This window comes from Scyliorhinus torazame, chromosome 6, assembly GCF_047496885.1.
Source record: "Scyliorhinus torazame isolate Kashiwa2021f chromosome 6, sScyTor2.1, whole genome shotgun sequence".
NCBI classification, from domain to species: domain Eukaryota; kingdom Metazoa; phylum Chordata; class Chondrichthyes; order Carcharhiniformes; family Scyliorhinidae; genus Scyliorhinus; species Scyliorhinus torazame.
Window position 1 is genome coordinate 126,986,504 of NC_092712.1, and position 20,950 is coordinate 127,007,453.

The 20,950-nt window shown below is 46.8% G+C and overlaps 1 protein-coding gene across 1 annotated transcript in view; it reads left to right on the top strand.

Moving 5' to 3' along the window:
* The window catches only part of LOC140425003 (serine/threonine-protein phosphatase 6 regulatory ankyrin repeat subunit A-like), a 128,887-nt gene that overhangs the window by 95,349 nt on the left and 12,588 nt on the right, over positions 1-20,950 (top strand). The window contains exons 17-21 of the mRNA XM_072508772.1: positions 1,532-1,619; positions 1,713-1,796; positions 4,552-4,697; positions 9,979-10,061; positions 13,482-13,564. Coding sequence (XP_072364873.1) covers positions 1,532-1,619; positions 1,713-1,796; positions 4,552-4,697; positions 9,979-10,061; positions 13,482-13,564 — 484 coding nt within the window. The remainder of the gene's footprint in view (positions 1-1,531; positions 1,620-1,712; positions 1,797-4,551; positions 4,698-9,978; positions 10,062-13,481; positions 13,565-20,950) is intronic.

Below are 20,950 nucleotides of genomic sequence, written 5' to 3' on the forward strand. Positions count from 1 at the left end.
CCATCAAACTCTACTTCTTTGAAAGATACACTTCCCCAAATCACATTTTCTTCTGATATGACTTAGTTTTTTTGAGTACAAGGAATGCAGACATGAATGAATCCCGCATGTCACTGGTTTACTAGATCCGCCCATCACCATAATTGGGCCACATTAAATACTATGGGCCTAATAGTGGTTAGCACTGTGGCTTCACAGCTCCAGGTTCCCAGGTTCGATTCCCGGCTTGGGAGACTGTCTGTGCGGAGTCTGCACGTTCTCCCCGTGTCTGCGTGGGTTTCCTCCGGGTGCTCCGGTTTCCTCCCACATGTCCAAAGATGTGCAGGTTAGGTGGATTGGCCTTGCTAAATTGCCCATACTGTCCAAAAAGGTTAGCTGGGGTTACTGAGTTATGGGGATAGGGTGGAAGTATGGGCTTAAGTGGGGTATTCTTTCCAAGAGTCGGTGCAGACTTGATGGGCCAAATGGCCTCCTTTTGCACTGTAAATTCTATGTAAGTTAGTCTATGTAATTCTCCACTGCTAAAGCCACTGCGTTCCAGGATTCTTCTGAGAACAAAGATAACGTCAAGCTTCTTTTCTCCATTACTATCTGTCTTCCATGGAAGGATCAAATCATGAAGTCACTTGTTATAGATCTTTTTTTGTTATTGTGGAGATTTTCCATCTTCCCAACAGAAGTTAGCCATGGTCATTCAAGGAGTAAAAATGAAACTTTGTTATAATAATAATAATGGTTATTATTGTCACAAGTAGGCTTACATTAACACTGCAATGAATTTACCATGAAAAGTCCCTAGTCGCCACATTCTAGCGCCTGTTCGTGTACACGGATTGAGAATTCAGAATATCCAATTCACCTAACAGCACGTCTTTCCGGACTTGTGGGAGGAAACTGGGACACCCGGAAGAAGCCCACGCAGACACAGAAAGAATGTGCAGACTTCGCACAGACAGTGACCCAAGCCGGGAATCGAACCTGGGACCCTAGCGCTGTGAAGCAACAGTGCTATCATGTTTAGGTTGTTGCTCAGAATTGATCTCTTGAATTTTCACCATATCTAAAACACCCATTTATTTTTAATACTCTTGGAATTTGTTGTGACTTCTTACTAATGACTGGTATATCCTTTATACAGTATTTTATTTCCCTTAGTCCTGCAGGAAATATATACAAAAAAGCTGAATACCGCAATTTTCCTCTTTTACTTGGATATTAAATCCAAGATCATACAGGTACAAATATTTTTGTATGGATCTGTTATTGCAATGCCCCGTGCCTAATACTTTCAACAATTAAAACTGGGCGACAAACAAAACTGAAAATAATATCATGTATAATTATACAGCTGATGCTATAATTATATAGCAAACTACAAAATAGAAAAGAATCCCAAGGTGCCTGGTAGTCTACATGACTAAATGTTTTTCATTCCTGGTGTGCTTCCTTGAGAGAACTCTACAGTGTTTCTGTACAATCTGAAACAAGAGTAAAGAGTAAATGGTCTAAAGTGTTTTCTTCTCTTCATTAGGTCATGATACCTGTGTAGAACTTCTGCTGGAACAGGAGTTTTTTCAAAAACTGGATGGCAACTCTTTTAATCCATTGCACTGTGCTGTGTAAGTTTGTTTTCAAATCCATTATGATTTGAATTATTACAAAAGTGTCCAATTAAACATATCTTTTAACTGATAATTTTTTGTTTCTTTCAGAATAAATGATAATGAAGGTTCAGCAGAAATGTTAATAGACATTCTTGGTGCTAGCATTGTCAACTCTACAGATGGAAAAGGAAGGTAATGGAATGTTAACTTTACAATTCTCATTTCAGTCCCCATAAGCCTTTGAAAACTGTAAATCCTGTTGGCTATTAAATGTAACCAATCTCCATTTTGCTGAGTTAGATTCTCGACATTCTTGTTCACAAAGATCAAACAGAAAGGAAAATGAAGTTTATGTGGAGATTAAGATGGTAATGCCAATACAAAATTGTGACTTAATCCAATAGAGTATCTAAAAGCTGCCTTTTTCCTCTTGTAGGAGCTTTCTCACAGGCTAGCCAAGCAAAAGTCTGACAATCATCTTCACAGAATCAGAGCTTACAGACAATGTCCTCGATATCACCATCCCTGGATATGTCCTGCCCAACGGCAGGATAAACCCGTTGGAGACGGCAACACAGTGTGCAGTCGGAAGGGAGTTGCGCTGGGAGGCCTTAGCATAAACTCTTGACTCCATGAAGTCTCTTGCTGTTACGCCAAACATGGCCAAATAACATCTGCTTATTACTACATACCCCCACCCCTACGCAGCCTTTGCCTGATAAATCAGTACTCTTCCATGTTGAACATCACTTGGAGGAAGCATTGAGGGTTGCAAAGGCGCAGAATGTACTTTAGGTGTTGGACTTCAATATTCATCACCAAGGGTGACTCGGTAGCACCAGTGCTGACCGAGCTGGCCAAGTGTTAAAGGACATAGGTGCTGGACCGCACCTGCCGCAGGTGATGAAGGGGAAAAAACACTTGACTTGGTTCTCACCAACCTGCTTGTCACAGAGCACCTGTTTATGACAGTATCTTTAGGAGTGACCATCGCACAGTCCTTGTGGGGATGAAGTTCTGTCTTCACATTGAGGCTACTCTCCATTGTGTTGTGTGGCATCACCACCATTCCAAATTGAATAGATTTTGAACTAGCAACTCAAGATTGAGCAACCATGAGGTAATTGTAGTCAACCACAATCTGCAACCTCATGGGCCAGCATATCCCCCGTTCTGCCATTACCACCAAGCCAGCGGGTTAACCCTGGTTCAATGTCGAGTGCGGGAGGAAATACCATGAGAAGAGCCAGGCATACCTAAAAATGAGGCATTAACCTTGTGAAACTACAATACAGGACTACTTGCTTACCAAGCAGCATGCAATAGACAGAGCTAAGCAATTCTACAACAAATGGATCCGCTCTAAAGTCTGCAGTCCTGCCACATTCAGCCATGACTGGTGATGAACAATTACACACTTCACTGGAGGAGGAGATCCACACATATCCCCATCCTCAATGATAGAGTAGCCCAGCACATCAGTGCAAAAGATAAGGCTGATGCATTTGCAACAATCTTCAGCCAGAAGTGTTGAGTGGATGATCCAACTCTGCCTCCTGCAAAGGCTCCTAGCATCACAGATGCCAGTATTCAGCCAATTAAATTCACTCCGCGTGATAACAAGAAACGGCTGATGGCACTGGATACAACAAAGGCTAGGAGTCCTGACAATGTTCTGGCAATAGTACTGAATATTTGTGCTCCAGAACTTGCTGTGCCTCTAGCCCAACTGTTCCTGTACAGCTACAACACTGGCATCTGCCCAGTAATGAGAAAATTATCCAGCTATGTCCTGTATACACAATGCAGGATAAATCCAACCCAGTCAACTACCGCCACGTTGGTTTAATCTCAATCATCAGTAAAGTGATGGAAGGGATCATCAGCAGTGCTACCTACCAAGTGGCACTTGCTTATCAATAACCTGCTCACTGATGCTTATTTATGTTCTTCAAGGGCCACTCACAAGGTTAATGCCTCATTTTTAGTTATGCTCTTATCACAACCTTGGTTCAAACATGCACATAAGAGCTGAATTCCAGAGGTGCGGCATGGAGCATCATTTGACTGAGTATGACATAAGGGAGCGGAGTCAATGGGAATCGGAGGGGGAAACTCTCCGCTGGTATGAATCTCACACAGCACAATGGAATTTATTGGAGGTCAATCATCTCAGTTGCAGGACATCACTGTAGGTGTTCCTCAGGGTATCAACAGCCTGGAGGTTACCATTGACCAGAGACTTAACTGGACTAAACATATAAATACTGTGGCTACAAGAGCAGGTCAGAGGCTAAGAATCCTGTGGCCAGTAACTCACCATCTGATCGCCCCAAACCTGTCCACCATCTACAAGGCTCAGGTCAGGAGTGTGATGGAATACTGTGCTCTTGCCTGGATGAGTGCAGCTTGAATCATAGAATTTACAGTTCAGACGGAGGCCATTCAGCCCATCGAGTCTGCACCAGCTCTTGGAAAGAACACCCTACTTCAGCCCACGCCTCCACCCTATCCCCTTTACCCAGTAACCCCAGCTAACCGTTTTGGACACGAACGGCAATTTATCCTGGCCAATCCACCTAACCTGCACACCTATGGACTGTGGGAGGAAACCAGAGCACCCGGAGGAAACCCACCCAGACACGGGGAAAATGTGCAAACTCGACACGGACAGTGGCCCAGGGCCGGGATGCGAATCCAGGTCCTCAGCGCCATAGTTAGTCCCAGTGCTAACCACTGCGCCACGTGCCGCTTGCGTCTGATATTTCTCAGCTTTCAGCAAGCTAGACTGTATTTCAACTGGACCAGGTGATTTGTTAACTTTAAGTTCTCGGACAAGATATTACATTTGTTTCCCAATGATTGAAATGTAACCCATCAAGTAATTCATCCTTCGTAATGATGGAGCAATGAAACAATTATAACTTGGCTATTTTATTCGCTGCAGAACCCCTCTTCATGCTGCAGCTTTCACAGATCATGTTGAATGTTTACAACTTCTACTCAGCCATAATGCTCAAGTAAATACTGCAGACTCAACTGGAAAAACTCCAATAATGATGGCAGCTGAGAACGGGCAGACTAACGCTGTTGGTGAGGATATTATTTGTTCATTTATTTTATCAAGGAAGTGGTGCACATTAGAATCAATGCCAGGATCTTTGATCCAGTAGATTATGTGCAGTTTGCTTAACTGAACCTTGCTGAAATTATTCCCTTATTAAAACAAGCAATTTACTTCACAATTGTGGTCTTTTTTCAGACCTCCGTTAACTTCACTTTACTTTCAAAGGCGTTTGATTAAAGTGCCACATTTTAGACTTGTCAGCACAGTTGAAGACCAAGGAACAAAAGGTGCAGTGGCAGCATGGATATGAAATTGGCAGGAAGCAATAGTGGTGATCAGATGTTGTTCGGGCTGGAAGAACATATACAGTGGGTTCCCCATGACCCAGCCTTGGATCATTGCTTTTTGTGATATATGTGAATAACGTGCATTTGGGTACTGTTGCTCGTTTTAGCCTTCGTTTAATTGCTCTTGTTCTATCAGCTTTGCTCTCGAGTCGCCAGGTATCTTTCTGATACCGCCACGTGGTTCAAGTCCGAGTAATGGATCAATAATCCAACACACCGCTTAGTAAGAGTTAAATCAACGCACATTTATTATATTCAGTAATCAATACTTATACCTTAATTCTACTTCTAAGCTATTTCCTACAACTAACAGGCCAATACTTAACTTTGGAAATGGCCCACCAGGTCAGGGAAACAAATGGCCTTTCGTATGGGTTCTGAGCCTGCGGGATTCAAAGCGGGTACAGGTCGATAGTCAGGAGTGCCTATCTCGTAGCAAGCGTTGGAGTAAGACTTACAGTTCTCGCGGCTGTTGTAGAAGATCAGCAGAAGGGTCTCGAAGGGTGCGGAGAGGAGAAGAAAGGTGAAGAAGGGTCGATTTGAACTTGGACTCTATTCTTATAGTCCCCAGGGGCTTCCCGCCTTTCGGGACGGACCCTGTACCTGGTTCCAAGTGATTGGACTTCGTCCCAATCACTTGGTTCGATATTCTCCAATGCTTGAGCGATTCCTTGATCGATGGGCGGTTTTGGGGGGGTCGTTCACCTCTCTTTGTGTAGGCTCCTGCTGGCGCCGAAAAGTCTGGGTTGGCTTTGTGTGTCTAATTTGTTGCACATTGTTCCCGGGGATTGCTACTTAATATTCAGATGGCTGGTGTGTTATGCTGATGGCTGCAGGTATCGATTCTGTCTGGCCTCCCCAGAGGTGAATACACAGTTTTACCTGCAGCTGCCTGTTTGAGTCCTGATGGCTGATTTTCCCATCAGCCTCTTCCGTTTGCCATTTTAAATCGGGGTTTGGCCATTCTAATCGGGAGTTAGCCATTTTAACTGGCTACAGTACACAGGGCACAACTTCAAAACTGGCAGATGACACAAAACTTGGAAGTATTATGGACTGTGAGCAGGATAGGGATAGATTTCAAGAGGACGCATGCTGATGGAATTGACTGACATGCCACAGGTGACATTTATTGCAGAGAGTTGTAAAGTGATACATTTTGATGGAAAGAGGAGAAGAAATATTAAAAAAAGGGGTGTAGGAGCAGAGGGACCTGGAAGTATATTTATGAGGGCAGGCCAGATTGTGAAAATGGTTTGGATAAAACATACAGAAATCGGGACTTCAATGGAGGGGTAAGAGTGCAAAAACAAGGGAATTCTGACAAACTTGTATAAGAACATAAGAACTAGGAGCAGGAGTAGGCCATCTGGCCCCTCGAGCCTGCTCCACCATTCAACAAGATCATGGTTGATCTTTTGTGGACTCAGCTCCACTTTCCGGCCCGAACACCATAACCCTTAATCCCTTTATTTTTCAAAAAACTATCGATCTTTATCTTAATAACATTTAATGAAGGAGCCTCAACTGCTTCACTGGGCAAGGAATTCCATAGATTCACAACTCTTTGGGTGAAGTAGTTCCTCCTAAACTCAGTCCTAAATCTACTTTCGCTTATTTTGAGGCTATGCCCCCTAGTTCTGCTTTCACCCACCAGTGGAAACAACCTGCCCGCATCTTTCCTATCTATTCCCTTCATAATTTTATATGTTTCTATAAGATCCCTCCTCATCCTTCTAAATTCCAACGAGTACAGTCCCAGTCTGCTCAACTTCTCCTCGTAATCCAACTCCTTCAGCTCTGGGATTAACCTAGTGAATCTCCTCTGCACACCCTCCAGTGCCAGTACGTCCTTACTCAAGTAAGGAGACCAAAACTGAACACAATACTCCAGGTGTGGCCTCACTAACACCTTATACAATTACAGCATAACCTCCCTAGTCTTAAACTCCATCCCTCTCGCAATGAAGGACAAAATTCCATTCGCCTTCTTAATCACCTGTTGCACCTGTAAACCAACTTTTTGCGACTCATGCACTAGCACACCCAGGTCTCTGCACAGCAGCATGTTTTAATATTTTATCAATTAAATAATAATCCCTTTTGCTGTTATTCCCACCAAAATGGATAACCTCACAAAATGCTGATTTGGTCACAATGGATATCTGGGGTGGGATTCTCTGATCCCCCGCTGGGTCGGAGAATCGGCGGGGAGTGGCGCGAATTCTCCAGCACCAAAATTTTGGCGGGGGCGGGAATCCCCCCCCCCCCCAGCAATTCTCCGGCCCCCGATGGGCCGAAGTCCCGCCGCTACCATGCCAGTCCCGCCGGCGTGAATCAAACCACCTCACTTCCGGCGGAACTGGCGGCGCGGGCGGGCTCCGGGGTCCTTGGGGGGGGGGGCGGGACGATCTGGCCCCGGGGGGTGCCCCCACAGTGGTCTGGCCCGCGATCGGGGCCCACCGATCCGCAGGCGGGCCTGTGCCGTGGGGGCACTCTTTTCCTTCCGCCTCGGCCATTGCCTCCGCGATGGCCGATGCAGAAGTGACCCTCCCTGCGCATGCGCGGGGATGATGTCAGCAGCCGCCGACGCTTCCGCGTATGCGCGGCCTTCCGCCGACCGGCGAGGTCCCTTCAGCCCCAGCTGGTATGGCGCCAATGCCCTTTCCCGCCAGCCGGCAGCGCGCCATCCACTCCGGCGCAGGGCTAGCCCCTCAAGGTGAGGGCTTGGACCCTAAAGGTGTGGAGAAATCTGCACCTTTGGGGCGGCCCGGCACCGGAGTGGTTCCCGCCATTCCATCCCGCCGGGACCCCCCGCCCCGCCGAGTAGGGGAGAATCCCGGCCATTGTATCTAATTTTGTGCACCACACTTTAGGAAAAATGTGAAGGCTTTGGAGAGGGTGCAGGAAAGATTTACCAGAATGATTTTGGGAATGAGGAACTTGTTACATGGATAAATTGGAGAAGCCTTAAGTGTTCACTTTAAAATCCTGGGGGGACAGGAATTTACCGCAAGTTTCCGGACCCTGACATTGGGATGAAATTGGTGTCCCGAGGCCCCGTTTGTTGACATAGAGACTAGCTCAGCGATTCTATCGTATGCTATCTCCTAATTGATCACCTTCAGGTTTGCCATCCAACTAAGCATGGTGGAAAAACTGCAGATGCTGCTCGCCCAGTCAGATGGCTCCGCATCTCTAAAGCCATGGCAGCCTGCCTGGGAGAGGTCTCACTGAGGCATCTTGGGAATAGAGACGTCCCTTCAACATAGTATATAAAGTTAAAAATCCAAGGATCAAGAAAGCAGGTCCCTCTGGGTGGTCACTGGGATAGGGGCAACCTTTGTTGCCTGCGGTTCCCTCTGTGGGTAATTGAACTGCCAGTTCTGATGTCTGCAGCCTTCCCATGCGCCAGCTATGGGGCTGGTTTAGTACGGGGCTAAATAGCTGGCTTGTAATGCACAAGAAGGCAGCAGCGCGGGTTCAATTCCCGTACCGGCCTCTTCGAACAGGTGCCGGAATGTGGCGACTAGGGGCTTTTCACAGTAACTTCATTGAAGCCTAATTGTGACAATAAGCGATTATTGTTGTTATTATTATTATTACACTAATGGCGAGCGTGTGGGGAGAATCATCCTAATAGGGGCCTTAATCATTTAAATCTGCTGCTCACCTGCATTCGCAGGCAGCCAATAGGCATCAGTCCCAACGCTGGGAAGAGGCGGGAATGCCTCCAGGAGCTGAGCTGATGCTGCTCCTTGATATTTTCCCAGGAAAGTCCTGCCAGGGATGTCTAGATTAAGTAGATAGAGAAAAACTGTTCTCACTGGTTTGCAATGCTTCTATTTAAGGTGATAAGCAAAAGAACCAAAGGTGACACGTGGAAAAGTGTTTTTGCTCGGAAGTGGTTATGATCTGAATGCACTTCCTGGAAGGGAGGTTGGAGGTAGATTCCAAAGTTACTTCATAGAATCCCTACAGTGCAGAAGGAGGCCATTCGGCCCATTGAGACACCCACCCTCCAAAAGAACACCACAGCCCACTCCCCGCAGTATCCCCGTAACCTCACCTAACCTACGGGTCAATTTTAGTATGGTCAATCCACCTAACTCACACATCTTTGGACTGTGGGAGGAAACAAGAGAACCCGGAGGAAACCCATGCAAACACGAGGAGAATGTGCAAACTCCACGCAGACAGTCACCCAAGGCCGGAATTGAACCCGGGTCCCTGCCGCAATGAGGCAGCAGTGCTAACCACTCTAAAAGAGATTGAGACAATCACTTGAAGAGAAAAAAATTGCAGGGGGTGGGCATAGCTGAATTGCTCTTGCAGAAAGATGGAATGGACTCCACAGGCCACTCAGCCAGTTCTTTTGTACTCTTTACTATTTTGTGATTCTTTGGGAAGATGATTGCAAAATGCATAATATGGGAATTTGTTACTTTTCTTGAATAGCCCTATATACCATTTGACTTCAATACTGGGTAGTAATTATATTGTTTATAAACTTACTTCAGCTATTACTGTGTTTTTAATTGCAATGTGTCGAACATTAATTATCATCTGTATCCAAGTCTAAAAGTCTGATTACCATAGCCAGAAAGGGGCACACTGGAGGATTAAACATGTAATTTTTAAAATTCATTTATGGGATGTGGGCGTCGCTGGCTAAGTCAGCAGTTACTGCTCATCCCTAATTGCCTGTGCTTTAACCCAGATATTAAACAATTTATAGAAGTGGTGTCGGGGGGGGGGGGGGGGGGGGGTGGAGGGTTGTGGTTGATTATTGGATGTGTTGTTCTGATATTCTGTGTATATTTGTTAAATGCCTTGAATAAAAAACAAATTTAAAACAAATCCAGTGTGATAAATGGGAGTCTTCACGAGTGGAGTGCTCATTTTAATGCAGTCTTTGTGCTGAAATTTAAAATAATGGGTATTTGCTGTTTTATTCTAGAGGTATTGGTTGGCAGTGCAAAGGCCAACCTTATTCTGCAAGATATGAACAAGAACACAGCCCTCCATTTGGCTTGCAGCAAGGTGAGTGTCAAAAATTTTATAGTGCTGGTCATTGGTAGGTGTTTCATATTTTGTCATATAAATATGCAATTGTAATTAAGTGTTCCCTGGTCACTGGCTGAGGCTAAAACAAACTGTTTGCAACCGCACCATCCAGTTTCAACACTGAGCTGAGCTTTTAACCCCATGTCCACTCCATCACCAAGACTGACAACTTCCATCTCCAAAGCATCATCTTTCTCCACTGCTACTTCAATTCATCTCCTGCTGAATCTTCCACTCATGCCTTTGTTATCATCTCCAATGTTGCCATGACTACCATTTCCAACCTTCACATACTTGAGATCGTCCTCCAAAAATCTGCTATCCATATCCTTACTATCACAAAGTTCTGTTTACTCATCACTGTTCTCGCTGACCTATCGTCAAACCATTTTTATATACTTCGAGGGGACCAGCAAGATAATGAAGGTTGAAAATATAGAATAAGGGCAGCTTAGAGATCAAATTTGCGACAGTCACATCTTGTGGCAGCTGAAAATGAAAATCGCTTATTGTCACAAGTAGGCTTCAAATGAAGTTACTGTGAAAAGCCCCTAGTCGCCACATTCCGGCGCCTGTTCGGGGAGGCTGTTACGGGAATTGAACTGTGCTGCTGGCCTGCCTTGGTCTTCTTTCAGAGCCAGCGATTTAGCCCTGTGCTAAACAGCCCCTAAACAGCTGTGAGTTGAACGGTTGCACAAAAGGTGACTCTCCCCTAGAAACCTTTATATACACCTTTTAACCCGGTCAAACGGGCACCAAAACTGCAAAAGATTCCCCAGCTTAACTCCTATCTACCACTTAACCGACCAGGATGCCATGAGCCAGCAACCAGGCCACAAAAACGGAAAATGTAGGGAGAGGAAACCCACGACCCAGAACAGGGCGACCCACCAAGTGGCCCAGAATCGAGCATGGCAGACCCAACAGGATTGCCAATGCCGGCCCAACCGATAATGGAAAAGCTGATGGAGTTTATCACAACGGAACTCCAGAAGCACAGAGAAGCAGTGAAAAAAGACCTGATGGTGACAGTGAGGTCAGCAGTAGAGTCTATGTTGGCCTCCACAAAGAGGTGGACGAACACCACCAGCTCTGAATATTTTCTGCTGTACAGAGGCATGAGGCAGGGATGCCCGCTGTTGTTCGCGCTGGCAATTGAGCCACTGGCTATCGCTCTTAGATCAGTGAAGGGGTGGACGGGCATCCAAAGAAGAGGCAGGGAGCACAGAGTTTTGCTCTATGCTGCTTTCTACGTCTTGAACCCCATAGCCAGCCTGGGCAAGGTAACGGAGCTCCTGAGAGATTGCAGAAAACCTTCTCAGGATACAAACTAAACCTGAGCAAGAGCACACCTAATTAGGACATGGATGAACGGGTTCTTCCCGGAGGTGGAGGACAAGTGCGAGCGATGTCAGGGCAGCCCGGCCAACCACACTCACATGTTCTGGTCCTGATCCAAACTCGGCGGGTTCTGGACAGCCACCTTCGAGGCCTGTCCAGAGTGGTGGGAGTGAAGATGGAGCCATGCTCATTATTGGCTGTCTTCGGGGTATTGGAGCATCCAGAGCTCTTTGTGGGGAGGAGAACCCACGTCCTGGCATTCGCATCCCTGATTGACCTGCGGAGAATCCTGCTTGGATGGTGGTCAGCCTCAGGCTGGCTATCCAATCTAGTGGAGTTTCCAAAACTAGAAAAATTAGAATTTGGGATCAGGAAAGGTTCCACCACATGTGGAAAAAATTCACCAGCCTCTTCGAAGGTTCGAAGACCTATTCGTGCCAGCAACTAGAGGGGTGCCAGAGCTCATCTCCTGCCTCACTCCGTCCTGGGGTGGGATACTCTCTGGGAACCTGCCACATCATGCCATAGAGGTAGCTCGCACCATAGATACACTATGCTGGTCACTGAAATGTAAATAGACCACTTATTTATTTTGTTGTGTTTTTTTTTCTCTCTCATTATCACTTGCTCTGTTTTTGTTTGACAGCAATAATGTAAATTTTAATCACATGTGTAATAAAATGTATTTGTAACCTCAGTTATGATCAATGCAACTGTACGATTGAACTGTATTATGGCTAGACGTACCTGTCATAAATGGAAAAACTCCCAATAAAACATTTTTTTTTTAATTGCCACAGGTGCGTGGTAGATTGCAGCTGACACTACATCAGCAAAATGCTGACTTCAGTAAGGTCATGGTGCAACCTCATAACCAGAATTATTTCATTTCAAATTAGAGGGCTATCATAAAATTGTCATACGATTTTTGCTCCAATGTAAAAGCTGATACCTACAAAGGTGGTGTGAGCATGGAGTCACTTGGAGTCAGAGTTGCTGTGGCAACATGGGCCTTTACATGCATGTGAGAGTCTGGTATAGGAAGTGATGGTGGAGGTTCATGCATTCTTTCCATCACATGGCTGACCAGAAACATCATCTGCTGTGCAGCTTTCCACTGGCCTGTGTTGGAAGGATTTTCAGGTTGCTACTCAACCTCTTTGGCTGCATTATGAACGCATTTGGTTATCAGGTCATGGAGTGGGACCAGAACCTGGAGCTTCTGGGCCATTACCCACTACTTCACAAGACATCCTTCCTATAACAAAGTTTTTTTCCCCCCATTTTTACAGGATGTGGACTCTGTTGGCTAGGCCAGCATTTGTTGGCCATCCCTAAATAATTCTTTTCCTGACAAAATATTTTTTTCCAACTAAGGAGCAATTTAGCGTGGCCAATTCACCTACCCTGCTCATCTTTGGGTTGTGGGGGTGAGACCCACGCAGACATGGGGAGAATGTGTAAATTCCACACGGACGACAGTGACCCGGGGCCAGGGTCGAACCTGGGTCCTCGGTGCCGTGAGGCAGCAGGGCTAACCACTGCGCCACCCTGCCGCCCTATCCCTAAATAATTCTAAACTGGTAATTAAATTCAGATTTATCTTGCTGGGTGTGAAATGTTGGAATAGTTCTAAGTTCTCTGATGAGTTGATTGTTTCACTTTTGAGAGGGTGTAGTGAACTACAGCAAGTTACAGAATTAAAACTCCTTTGTTCTTTCTCTCAGTGCCTAAGGTTCTGCATTATTAGAAGCGTCTAGTCATTCTTGTTCCAAACTTGAACGGTTAAAGAAAATAGCTGGAAGTAATGAGGGTAGGAATTTATTGAACTGGTGACTAAAAATTATGAATTAAAGAAACAACTGACATTTTCGGGGCTGCAAGATTGAGTAAATTTATTCTTTTTAGACAGTTTGTGAGATGAATCATATGATGTATTATTTGATAAAATACCTAAGCATTCTTACAGTTGTTCGTCTATGTTACAACTTCTTTTGTTTTTGCTAAAAGATTTATAATTTTTTTTAAAAGCAACATTTTTCTCTTACGTTTTAGGGTCACGAAACTAGTGCCTTGTTAATACTAGAGAAGATTATGGACAGGAGCCTCATAAATTCAACCAATACTTCATTGCAAACGTAAGATTTTTTTTGGGGGGGCGGGGGGGGAACAACCAAATTCTTGACTTCTCTAAAGGCAGACTTATTTATAGGCTGATTTTTTAAAATTTGTTTTTGGGATGTGGGTTTTGCTGCCTGGGCCAGCCTTTATTGCCCATACCTGAGGGCATCTGAGAGTCAAGCACATTGCTGTGAATCTCATCACACACAGGCCAGGCCAGATAAGGATGTCAGATTTCATTTCTTTTTTAAAAAAAATATATTTTATTGAAGTTTTTCAAACAAAGATTTTCCATTTTTACAACTTAATAAAGGAATATACATTAAACGTTATTTAAATAATATATTAAACTAACGACAGATGGAAAAAGAAATAAACAAAAAGCAAATATCAACAACTAAGAAAAAACAAGAACACAGAATAATCCCCCCCCCCCCCCCCCCCGGGTTGCTGCTGCTGTCTTTTCTGTTTTTCCATTATCGTTCCGCGAGATAGTCAAGGAACGGTTGCCACCGCCTGGTGAACCCCTGAGCCGATCCTCTTAACGCATATTTTATTCGTTCCAGTCTTATGAACCCTGCCATGTCGTTTATCCAGGCCTCCACGCCCGGGGGCTTCGCTTCTTTCCACATAAGTAGAATCCTTCGCCGGGCTACTAGGGACGCAAAGGCCAAGACGTCGGCCTCTTTCGCCTCCTGCACTCCCGGTTCTTCTGCAACCCCAAATATAGCCAACCCTCAGCTTGGTTTGACCCGGACCCCCACCACCTTTGAGATCACTCTTGCCACACCCTCCCAGAACTCATGCAGTGCTGGACACGACCAGAACATGTGAGTGTGGTTCGCCGAGCTTCCCGAGCACCTCCCACTCCCGTCATATGCGCTCTGTGTAGAACCTTAAATTGAATCAGGCTAAGCCTGGCACACGAGGACGAGGAATTTACCCTACTTAGGGCGTCTGCCCACAGCCCCTCCTCAATCTCTTCCCCCAGCTCCTCTTCCCATTTTCCCTTCAGCTCCTCTACTACCGCCTCCCCCTCGTCTCTCATCTCCCTCTATATTTCGGACACTTTACCTTCTCCAACCCATGCCCCTGAAATCACTCTATCCTGGACCCCTTGCGTCGGGAGCCACGGAAATTCCCTCACCTGTCGCCTCGTAAATGCCCTCACTTGCATGTATCGGAAAGCATTCCCTGGTGGCAGCTTATATTTTTTTTCCAATGCTCCTAAACTCGCAAACGTACCATCCACAAACAGGTCCTTCAGCTCCCTAATTCCTGCTCGCTGCCAACATTGAAATCCCCCATCTTTCCTCCCCGGGACGAACCTGTGGTTATTCCTTATCGGGGACCACACCGAGGCACTCATCACTCCCCTATGTCGTCTCCACTGCCCCCAGATCTTCAAGGCCGCCACCACCACTGGGTTTGTGGTGTACCTTTTCGGAGAGAATGGTAGCGTCGCCAGCGCTTTTAGGCTCGTTCCCTTACAGGACGCCATCTCCAACCTTTTCCACGCCGCACCTTCTTCTTCCCTCATCCACTTACAGACCATCGACACATTGGCGGCCCAATAGTAGTCACTCAAACTCGGCAGTGCCAATCCCCCTCTGTCCCTACTGCGCTGCAGGACCCCCCTCTTTACCCTCGGGGTCTTTCCCGCCCACAGAAAGCTCATAATGCTCCTGTCTATTTTTTTGAAGAAGGCCTTTGTAATCAGTATGGGGAGGCACTGAAACACGAAAAGAAACCTCGGGAGGACCACCATTTTAACCACCTGTACTCTGCCCGCCAATGACAGGGGCACCATATCCCACCTCTTAAAGTCCTCCTCCGTCTGCTCTACCAATCGCGTCAGGTTAAGTTTATGTAGGGTTCCCCAGTTCCTGGCCACCTGAATCCCCAGGTATCGAAAATTTCTTGCTACCCTCCTCAGCGGCAGAGCATCCATCCCCCTGTCCTGTTCCCCAGGGTGCATCACAAAAAGTTCGCTCTTTCCCATATTTAATTTGTACCCCGAGAACTCTCCAAACTCCCTGAGTATCTGCATTACCTCTGGCATCCCCTCTACCGGGTCCGCCACATATAGCAGCAAATCGTCTGCATATAGTGACACTCGATGTTCCTCTCCCCCTCTAAGCACCCCCCTCCACTTCTTAGAGTCCCTCAGCGCTAAGGCCAATGGTTCAATTGCCAACAGGGACAGGGGGCACCCTTGTCTTGTACCCCTATGTAATCGGAAGTATCCCGATCCTTGCCTGTTTGTAATGACGCTTGCCACCGGGGCCGCGTACAAGAGTCTAACCCATCTAATGAGCCCCTCCCCGAACCCAAATCTCTTCAACACCTCCCACAAATAGTCCCACTCCACCCTATCGAATGCCTTCTCTGCATCCATCGCCACCACTATCTCTGCCTCCCCCTCCGGTGGGGGCATCATCATCACCCCCAGCAACCTTCGTACATTGGCATTCAATTGTCTCCCCTTAACAAACCCTGTCTGGTCGTCATGTATCACCCCTGGGACACAATCCTCTATCCTTATCGCCATCACTTTGGCCAGCAGTTTGGCGTCAACGTTTAGGAGGGAGATGGGCCTGTATGACCCGCACTGCAGCGGGTCTTTGTCTCGTTTCAGAATTAGCGATATCGTCGCCTCCGACATTGTCGGGGGTAATATTCCCCTTTCCTTAGCCTCATTAAAGGTTCTCGCCAAAAGTGGGGCCAACAGGTCCATATACTTCCTATAAAATTCCACCGGGAACCCATCTGGTCCCGGGGCCTTCCCTGCTTGCATATTCCCAATTCCTTTGATCACCTCATCCACCTCAATCTGCGCCCCCAGACCTGCCACCTCCTGCCCCTCCACCCTCGGGAGCTCTAGCTGGTCCAAAAAGTGTATCGTTCCCTCTTTCCCCTCCGGGGTTGGGACTTATACAGCCTCTCATAGAATGTCTTGAACACCTTGTTCACTTTCCCTGCTCTCTGCTCCATCTTTCCCGTTTCGTCCCTAACTCCTCCAATCTCCCTCGCCGCCCCCCTCTTCCGAAGTTGTTGGGCCAGCAGCCGGCTCGCCTTTTCCCCATATTCATATTGTATCCCCTGTGCCTTCCTCCACTGTGTCTCTGCCTTTCCCGTAGTCAGCAGGTCAAACTCCGTCTGTAATCTTCGTCTTTCCCTGTATAGCCCTTCGTCTGGGGCCTCCGCATACTTCCTATCCACCCTCAAAATTTCCCCTCCTAATCTCTCTCTTTCTTTACCCTCTTATTTCCCCTTGTGGGCTCTGATGGAAATCAGCTCTCCTCTAACCACCGCCTTCAGCGCTTCCCATACAACTCCCACCTGGACCTCCCCATCGTCATTGACCTCCAGGTATCTTTCGATACATCCCCACGTCCGCCAGCAGTCCCATGTCTAATCGCCAGAGTGGGACCCCTCCCCCCCCCCCCCCCCCCATTAACAAGTTTCCCACCTCCAGGTCCGGGATACGTCCCAGCATTCGCTTCATGAATCCCGCGTCATCCCAGTTCGGGGCATATACGTTCACCAGCACAACCGCCTCACCCTGCAATCTGCCACTCACCATCACATACCTGCCCCCACTATCCACCACTATGGCCTTAGCCTCGAAAGATACACGTTTCCCCACCAGTATTGCCACCCCTCTGTTTTTCGCGTCCAACCCTGAGTGGAATATCTGTCCCACCCATCCTTTCCTTAGTCTAACCTGATCCGCCAACTTCAGGTGCGTCTCCTGGAGCATAACTATGTCCGCCTTCAGTCTCTTTAAGTGCGCAAACACCCTTGCCCTCTTAATCGGCCCATTTAAACCTCTCACATTCCACGTGATCAGCCGGGTTGGGGGGCAATTTACCCCCCCCGCCCTCGTCGACTAGCCATCCCCTTTTTTAACCCATCTCCTCCTCCTCACCCAGGTCTCACGCACCCGCCTGTCCCCCAGACGGCGCCCTCCGTCCCGACCACCTCGTCTTGTATCAGCTCCCCCTTACTCTCAGCAGCAGCAACCCAGTTAACCCCCCCCCCCCCCCCTCCCAGATCCCCCTCTAGCTTGATTACTCCCCCCATATTGCTTCCGGAAGTCAGCCAACTCTGGCTGACCTCGGCTTCCCCCGTTCATCCTTTGACCTCCCTGAGTGTGAGGCTCCCTTCCTTCCTGCGCCCTTTTTCCCGCCATAGTTTCCATAGCGCCATATTCCAAAATACCCGCGCCTTCCTCTCGGCCCCGCCCCTAATGGCGCAGTTCCCTCATTCCCCTTCCCTGTCCCCTTTTTCCACCGGCGCCCAGATTTCTTCATGTCCCCCACATCGGGGGAGAAAAATTCCCCGTCCAACATTATTATACATTAGCCCTCCCCTCTCCCCACTTTACATTTCTGTGCCACCACCTCGCTACCCTTCTCCGGGCATCAATTTCTCAAGTCTAGTCCAATTTCTCTTCCTGAATGAATGTCCATGCCTCCTCCGCTGTCTCGAAGTAATGGTGTTTGCCCTGATGTGTGACCCACAATCTCGCCGGCTGCAGCATCCCAAATTTGACTTTCTTCCTATGGAGCACCGCCTTGGCCCGGTTGAAACTCGCCCTCCTTCTCGCCACCTCCGCACTCCAGTCTTGATACACGCGTATCACCGCATTCTCTCACTTGCTACTCCGTGTCTTCTTAGCCCTGCTCAGGACCATCTCCCTGTCCCTGTAGCGATGGAACTTCACCACTATTGCTCTTGGTGTTTCCCCTGCCTTTGGTCTTCTCACGAGGACCCGGTACGCTCCCTCCACTTCCAGGGGGCCCGTTGGGGCCTCAGCTCCCATTAGAGTATGGAGCATCGTACTCCCATACGCCCCAGCATCAGCTCCCTCTGTTCCTTCGGGGAGACCTAAAATCCGTTGGTTCTTCCTCCTCGAGCTGTTCTCCAGGGCTTCCAGCCTTTCTATGCACCTCTTGTGTAGTGCCTCGTGCGTCTCCGTTTTTACCACCAGGCCCTGTATCTCGTTTTCGTTCTCGGCTGCCTTTGCCTTCACTCCACGAGTTCCATCGCCTGGACCTTTAGTGTTTCCTTTAGTCCCTCGATTGCCAGTAACATCGGCACCAGCACCTCTTTCTTGAGCTCCTCCACACATCGTCGGAGGAACTCCTGCTGTTCCGGGCCCCATACCATCTGGGCTCCCTCGGCCGCCATCGTGCTTCTCCCTTCCCTTCTCTGCTGCTGCTCCAAAGGATCCTCCGCAATCTGGCCGCTACTGTCGCTCCTTTCCATCCACACCCGGGGGGGACTCCTTCCTTTGTCACCTCACACTGGGTTTGGCCGCAAAAAATTTACATTGGGGCTCCCGATAAGAGCCCAAAAGTCCGTTGAAATGGGAGGTGCCGAAACGTGCGGCTTAGCTGGTCATCGCCGCAACCGGAAGTCGATTTAATTTCTTAAAGGACATTGGTGAACCTGTGAATTCTGTCTGTATATTTAAAGTTTTCTGATGTCATCTAATGAATATTCAAAATGAATTAACAATTATTTGAAAAAACATAATTCTGGTGTACAGGCAGTGGTAGGAGTTCAGTGTACAGCTGCTTTTAGAATTTTGCCCAAATGTATTCACTACAACAGCTATGTACAGAACTGGTAGGCATACAAATGGTTTATTTTCAGATCTTAGCCTCTGTTCCCATTTATTTGGACAGCAGCTCTTGGTGATGATTCTGCCATCCCCATTGATCTGTCCTCTGGACCCATCTTTTGTTTCTTGGCCTATCGTCATTCCCTTCAGTTATCTGATCTCTTCTCAATTCCATCCTCTCACAGACCTTCCTTTTTATTATGTTCCATCCATGCGCTACCCCTTTCCTGCCCTGCTTCTATTTGCTTAAAATGTGCAGTAAGTCTTAACTTTTTTTATTTTTAATGGAAGGTCATCAACCTGGAAAACTAGCTCTCTCTCCTCGGACAGGAACATAGTAGCAAGAGCAGGCCATTTAGCCCCTCAAACGTATGCTACTGTTCAGTGAGGTCATGGCAGATCAAAGTCCATGCACTCACCTTTGCCATACAACTGGTAAAAGTATTAATCTTAGATTTAACAATTCATCTAAAATCCATTGCGGTTCGAATTCCATGTGTGTGTGTCTCGTTTCCTGTGTCTCACTGGCAGAAACTCTTGTCTGGCTCTGATATTTACATTATTAGACACACACACCGCCCCTGTTTGCATCATCTTTCCTCATAACAACCTTTACAATCCAGGTATCATTCCAGTAAATCTATGTTGCAATCCTTTTCTCGGATATGATGTCCAGAACTGCTTGTGAAACTCAGTGTTGTCTGGACTTTGCATTGCTGAAGCATGACATCTACCCCCTTGTGCAGAAAACCCAGCAATCCGCTCACCTTTTTGATTAAATTGGTACAGTGACAGAAAATAGAATGTCTGCGAATGCCTGCCCACTATGCCAATTCTGTCCCTTGCTACTTGGCCATTTCCTAACAAGATCTAATAATTGCACTTGATTCCATGCGCAACAACTTTAGTTAGGCACTTTATCCGTTTCTTTCCAGGTCATAAAAATAACATGCATAGATATTCACCTGGCCATTACTGCAGGCATTTTCAAAAGATTCAGTCAGATTCATCACCCTGCTCTTTACAACTCCTTGCTGGCTGTCTGATCAGCTGTAAGTTTTTCAGGTGTGCAGCATTCTTCCCTCCATTATAGGTTCTAGCAATTTCCAGAAAATGGATGTTTGGCTAATTGGTCTACAACTCCCTGATTTCCTTCTATCATCTTAATAGCGGAGCGTGTGCACAATTTTCCATTCTAATGCAACAATGTCTGAATCTTCAGAACTTTTGAAGATTATGGTTGGAACATCTGTACTGTTCTCACCAATTTATTTTAAATCCTGGAATGGGAATCATCTGGTCCTAGGAAATTGTCATACTTCAATGTCATTATTTTCTTCTTTGATCTTATTTTATTTATTTTTAGCACGTCCCTGTCCCTGATTCAGTATTTGTTTCTTGGAATGTCCAGCATTCTGACCTCTACTAAATACTGACAAATTAATTATTCAACACGTCTGCCATTTCCATATTTTTATCGCCAGTATCACTGCTATCAGTTTACAAGGAGTTCACAATGGTCCTGTTTGCTGCATGAGCATCTAATCTTTACATTTTTATCACTTCACGGCTGTTGCCTGGAATCGTATACACAAATCCCACAATGGTCTTAAATCTATTCCTATTTCTTAATTACCTGGTTACGTCTTAATATATCCTCTCATACGATTGAAGTGATTGCTGGTCCAGCCAGCGACGGCCATATCCCATTAAATAATTTTTTAAAAATGGTTAGTTGCTAAGGCAACTCCATCCTCTGCACAATCTTTCC